This window comes from Coenobita brevimanus, chromosome 98 (assembly GCF_032717465.1).
Source record: "Coenobita brevimanus isolate Jiangsu-jjx chromosome 98, ASM3271746v2, whole genome shotgun sequence".
NCBI lineage: Eukaryota > Metazoa > Arthropoda > Malacostraca > Decapoda > Coenobitidae > Coenobita > Coenobita brevimanus.
The window spans coordinates 11,743,056-11,749,055 of NC_137051.1; the positions used below are offsets into that span (position 1 = coordinate 11,743,056).

The following is a 6,000-nucleotide window of genomic DNA, read 5'->3' on the forward strand; positions in this document are numbered from 1 at the left end:
ATTTTTATAGACTTGGTTCACATATTTTTATTAATTTTCCAAAGTGATTATCATATTTATCATCATTTTTCGAGCCTGATTCATATACTGCATTTTTCTTACTTTTTCCAAACTTGATTCACGTATTATGTTGTCTCTCCTGGCCTAATTTACATATTCATCCATTTTTCCAGATCTAGTGCACAACACATGGTTATCTTACTTTTACCAGAAGTGGCCCATATATTTATCCTACTTTACCCTACATTTTCGGAAAGTTGTATATATATATTTTTTCAACCTGGTTTACCCTGTTTCACATATACATCCTACGTTCCCTGGCCTGATTTACGCATAATCTCCCAGGTTCATATTTTTATCCCTGGTTCACGTTTATATCCCCTGGTTCATGTTGATATCCCCTGGTTCACATATTTATCCCAAGGTTCACGTATTTATCTCCTGGTTCACATATACAGTATATCTCCTCCAATCCAGGTCTGGTTCTGTGGTACCAGGGCGACGGCTTGGTGGAGAGAGACGGGAAGCGAGTCAAGGTGGTGACCAAGGTGGCCAACCTGAGCGATCCGGGGCAGGACGGAGGAGGGCAGGAGGAGGAGGAGGAGGAGGGGACAGGGGAAGGCAGGGCAGGAGGACAGGGAGGGGCAGGAGGAGGAAGGGAGGGACAGAGCAAGACCACAAGCACCCTGACGATAGCTAAGGCGGCGCTGCGTGACTCCGGCAACTACTCCTGTTGGCCGTCCTCCGGCCGCCCCGACAGTGTGCTCCTCCACGTGATACAGGGTGAGGCTTTGGCGGCGGCGGAAGGGGTCATGGTGAGGATTGTAGGGGCGGTGGTTGTGGTGGCTGTGGTGGTGGTGGTGGCAGTGGTGGAGCTGGTGGTTAGACTATATACCACCAGGAGAAGGAGTCGGAAAGTACAAGAGGAGCTTTTGATGCAGGAGAGGCTGATAGAAAATAGGAGGTTGGGGTCAATTAAAAGTAATGGTAATAGTGCTGGTGGTGGTAGTGGTGGTGGTGGTGGTGGTGGTGGTGGTTGTGATGGTAGTTTCAGTTGTAGTAGCAGCAGTAGTAGCAGTAGCGGTGGCAGTGACAGCATCAAAAGCCTTAGTAGTACTGGATGGAGAAACATTGTGATTAAAAGTGTGAGTAATACTAATGTCAGCACTAGCAGTGGTACAAATGACTGGTGAGGACAGTTTTTAGAAAGCGCTAGAAATGGTATTCATAATATTAGGTATGTATCCTAAAGGTGACATGAAGTTGGTAGGGGGATTATTTAAAGCTAAGGGTAATTATTCATAAGACTGTGTTCTGATTTTGTCTGTTGTTAATGAAGTCAAGACTAGGTGAAAAAGACACAATGTTTTTTATAATTGGAAACCAAATCAGTTGTGTATTTTTTAGTACCTTAGTTTCTACATATAAATTGGTTTCTGTGGCTGATCTCCGCAACATTCAGTGCACTAGTCGTTGTTGTTAGTTGACTCTATTAGTCTGTAGAAGCTACTGAATTATTTGTCAAAATTAATTCTGAGTAAAAGATAATGCTAGACATGGACTGTTATAGTGCATATTTTCATATGGATTAAACTACATGATAACTCAGCAAATAATAAGAGAAGTTAAAGTCGTGGAAGCAGATATAGTAGATAGAAAAGAGTAAACAATAAACTTTGCTTCATGATCGAATAATATAAGACCTACGAACTGACTGTCTTTCCATATAAATCTCTAGCATAACAGCTGTCCATGTATCATATCTGGCACTGGATCCTATGAGAGGCAGCTGGAATTGTAGCGCAAGTCACAAGCTGCAGAGATTAGCATATTATTTCATCTAGCAGGGACAACATTTCACAATAAATTACCCGGAAACAAGTCATAATGCTGATATATTAATGTTTAAAAAATTCCTCATCCAAACAGAGTGACTTTTAACACGTTCACCGAGAGGACGCCCTATTTATTTTATTCTTGCTGCCTATGAACGATTTTATTCAGCTCAGGACAGACTTTTCGAACGGGGGAAGAGGGGGTTAGATGCACCCTCCATTGACTACTTTTGCTGTCTAGGCCATACTCCTGATCTGAATAAATGGATTTGTAGCAGTCAGAATATGAGCTACTCCCAAAGGACGTCATCAGTGTAAAGGGGTTAAAATCACAATGCAGAACTGAGAGAACTTTTGATTCCTCCAAACAGATGACGGTTTTCTTTCCTGCTATCTCAGACGATTTTATTCAGTTCACGAGAGGTCCTTATTTTATTATTATTTTTTTTGAGTCGGGGAGTTACAGGTACAGCCTTTTGAATAACCCCCTTCAAACGTAAATAAAATAGTCTGTTGGTTGCAAGACTAAATCCCAAAAAAGTCACAGCAGTGGAGGGGTTAAAGGTCATACTGCAGAAAAAGAGTGAGCTGTATAAATGGCCGACGCCGCGTTAGTATAAATAATTTGGCCAGACTTTATAAACGCGGAAGTCCGAAAAAAAGATCCCTGCAATTGAGGAGAAAAAATATGAAAAGCGGAAAAACATATCAATTTCACACACAAATACAGCGATTTAGAGCCCCGAGTTTTGGCCCGTAAATCAGGTTAATAAATCACGTTCCTTCGTTTTTTTCCCCTCCCTCACCCCCTTCCCCCACCTCCCTGCCTGCCCCCTCCCTCACCCCCTTCCCCCACCTCCCTGCCTGCCCCCTCCCCTCATTCACTCCCCCCTCATCCCTTGTGCCTCCTTTACCCCTGTTCTATCCCCCTTACCTCCCCTTATCCCCTCGTCCCTCCTTCCCCCATGTCTTCCTCTTTCCCTCTCCCACCTTTACGTCCTTTCCGTACCCTCTCCCCTCCTCTCCTCCCACCTCCCCTCTTTCCCCTCCCCCTCCCTTTCCCTCTTCCCTTCCATCTCACTTGCCCTCTGTCCTAATCCCCCTACCTCCTCACCTTCCCTCCTGCTCCCTTCTTTTCTTCTCCCGTTCGTCTTTGTACCTCCTCATGTTTCTTTTGCTCCTCCTCCTCATATTTCTCTTTCGCTCTTCCCCCCCCCCCCTACTTCTGTGTTTCCACCTCCTCCTCCTCCTAAACTTTCTTTCCTTCTCTTCTTGCGTCCCCTCCTCTTTACTTACTCTCTTTTCTCTCTCCTGCTTCTTTTTCCTCTCCATCTCTTCATGCTCTGTTATATACCTCATTGCTTCCTTCCCTATTCCTCCCTTTTCCATCTCTTCTCTCTCCCTCCTCCTTCCTTTTCCATCTCTCCTCCCTTTTCCATCTCTTCTCCCTCCCTCCTCCTTCCTTTTCCATCTCTCCTCCCTCCCATCCCCTCCTTCCTTCCCCTTCCTCCTCCCTTCCCGCACTCTCTGCCCTCCCTCTCCTTGCCACTGCTCACATTGGCCCCACTCTACTTCTGCATCATCTTTTCTTTCTCTTTCTTCTTCTTCCTCTCCTCTCTCTGTTCTCTGCTCTTTTACCCCTTCCCTTTCACTTCTACTTCTCTTCCTCTTTTTCCTTTTCTACCTCCTCTTCACATTCTTCCTACTCCTCTCCATTACTCTTGATTCACTTCTTCCTCCGCTACCCCCCCTTCCCTCCTCACCTCCTTCCCCTTCTTTATCTCTGTCCCTCTTATCTTCCCTTTATCTCCCTCATCCTCTTTCCTCCATTATCATCCTTCTTCCATTGCCCCTTTATCTCTCTTCCCATTTATTCTCTCTCTCTCTCTCTCTCTCTCTCTCTCTCTCTCTCTCTCCCCTTTCATTCTCCTTCTTCCTCGCCTTCCCACCCTCCTTCCCTCCCACGGCCTCTGCATCCAATATCCTCCACTCTTCCTCTCTCTTTCCCTACTTTCCATTTCTACTTTCTCTCTTTCTCTTGCTGTTCATCTCCTCTCTCTCCCTCGCTCCCCTCCCTCCTCTCTTCCCTTCCCCTCGCTCCTAATTTCCCTCCACACTTTTCCTCCTCCATCCCTGCTTTTCCCTCCCCCTCCCCCCTTAATAACTCTCTCTTTTTACTCCTCCACATTTTTCCCTCCTTTCTCTTTCCCTCCTCCCTACCGTATTCCCCCCCCTCTCTCTCTCTCTCTCTCTCTCTCTCTCTCTCTCTCCCCTCCTCCTCCTCCCTTGCTTCCTCTCTTTTCTTCTCTCGATCCTTTCTTCTTTCGCTTCTTTCCATTTCCCTTTTCTTAATTCCATCCTCTTCTCTCCCCCTCCTCTCCTTACTCCTTCCACTCCTCCCTTATCCTCTTGCACTCCGCTTCCTCTCTCCTTCCTTCTTCTCTTCTTCCCTCTTCTCTCACTTTCCCTTCCTCTCTTCTCCCCTGCTCTCCCCTCTCCCTCCTCTCTAATTTCTTTTATGCTCCTGCCTTCGATTGCCCTTTGTCTCCTATTCATGTCTTTCTTTCCCATTCCTATACTCATATCTCTCCTCTCCCCTTCTCTTCCTTTCTTTTTTCTCTTCTTTTTTTCCCTCTCTCTTACTTTCCTCATCCTCTCGTTCCCTCCCTTTTACTCCTTTCTCTTCCCCATACCCTTTCCTTTTCTTCTTCCTTCGCTTCCCATTTCCTATCAACTTTATTCCCTCTGCCCTTTCCTCTCTCTCTCTGTCTCTCTCCCCTCTCCTTTCCCCCTTCCCTTCTCTCTCATGGCGCTCCCTCATCTTCCTCCCCCCGCTGCCCCTTCTGGTCTCCTTCTCCCTTTTCTCCCCCCTCCTCTTCCCTCACTCTACTCCTTCCCTCTCCATCTTCACTCTCTGCTTCTCCCCTTCGCTCTCCATCTTCACTCTCTGCTTCTCCCCTTCCCTCCCTTTCTTCTCCTCATTTATGTCCCTTCCCCTCCTTTCCCCTCTCTCTTCCATCGGTCTCCCATCCCCTCTCCTATTTCTTCTTCGCCTTGCCTCTCCTTCCCCTCTTCAATCTCCCATCCCTCATTCCACTGCGCTTTCCATCTCTCCATAATTCCTCTTATCGATGTCCCAATCCCCCCCTTTACCAATTCCTCCTATCCCTCCTCCCTCCCAACTCTCTCCACCTCTTCTTATCATCTCCTTCCTCCCATTTGTCACGTGTCTCACCTAATTCCCCATCCTTACTCCCCAACGACCCTTCCTAACCTCCTCTCCTTCACTCCCCCTTTCTCACGCCATTCACCATATTCTAACCTCTCCCGTCTTCTTTTCTTCCCCACTCCCCTCCATCACCCCTTGGTTCCCCCCCCCCTCCACCGCCCTTCCCCTGACCGTTCCCCTTACTCTTCCTCACCCCTGCCTCATTATCTCATCCCTCCCCTCACTCTCTTCCTTAACCTCATTCCCTACCTCTCCCATTCCGCTATCCGTCCCTCTTTCTTTTCTCCTCTCATATCACGATTCTTCCCCTTACTCCACACTTCCACACTCGCACTTGCTCCCCACACTCATTCCACTCCCTCTCTTCACCCCCTCCCCCCTCCTATGAACTCTCTTCTCCCCCTTCCCACGTTCTCTCGCCCTCCCTTCTCCCCATCCCCACACACTCTTCCCCTCCCTTCTCCCCCTTCCCACACGCTTTCCATCTCCCCTCCCCTTTTTTCCACGTTCTTTCCCCCTTCCCTTTCCCCCTCCCCACGCCCACTTCCCCCTCCCTCCCACAGGAGAGAGACCGGCCGCAATGCAACACGGGAACTCCTCGACCCGCCCCTCCACCCCGCTTCACCTCCTGCTTCACCTCCTCCTCCTCCTCCATCTCCGCCTCTCCTGATGTGCTGGAGGCTGGGATGTCACGTGGAGGTAGAGGATGCACGTGCGAGGGGAGCTGATGGCTTGAGAGTAGACAAGGAGGTGATTAATCAGGTGAAAATAGAGTGTAGTGTTAGCACGTGAAAATAAGTGATGAATAATGACGTTGGAAGTCAGTGTAAAAGTATTACGTGAATATACAGTTTACTCGTATATATTGAATATATACATGAATGGTGAATAGGTACTTACCAGTGACGAAAATACGTGACAGTGTATGATGAACAA

At 47.7% G+C, this 6,000-nt stretch overlaps 1 protein-coding gene across 1 annotated transcript in view; it reads left to right on the forward strand.

Annotated features, from left to right (window-relative positions):
• Positions 1-5,734, forward strand: part of LOC145414193 (uncharacterized) — a 51,138-nt gene extending 45,404 nt beyond the window's left edge. Inside the window, exons 6-8 of the mRNA XM_080283769.1 lie at positions 478-559; positions 674-783; positions 5,628-5,734. Of these exons, the coding sequence (XP_080139895.1) occupies positions 478-559; positions 674-783; positions 5,628-5,734 (299 nt within the window). The remainder of the gene's footprint in view (positions 1-477; positions 560-673; positions 784-5,627) is intronic.
• Positions 5,735-6,000: the final 266 nt, after the last annotated feature.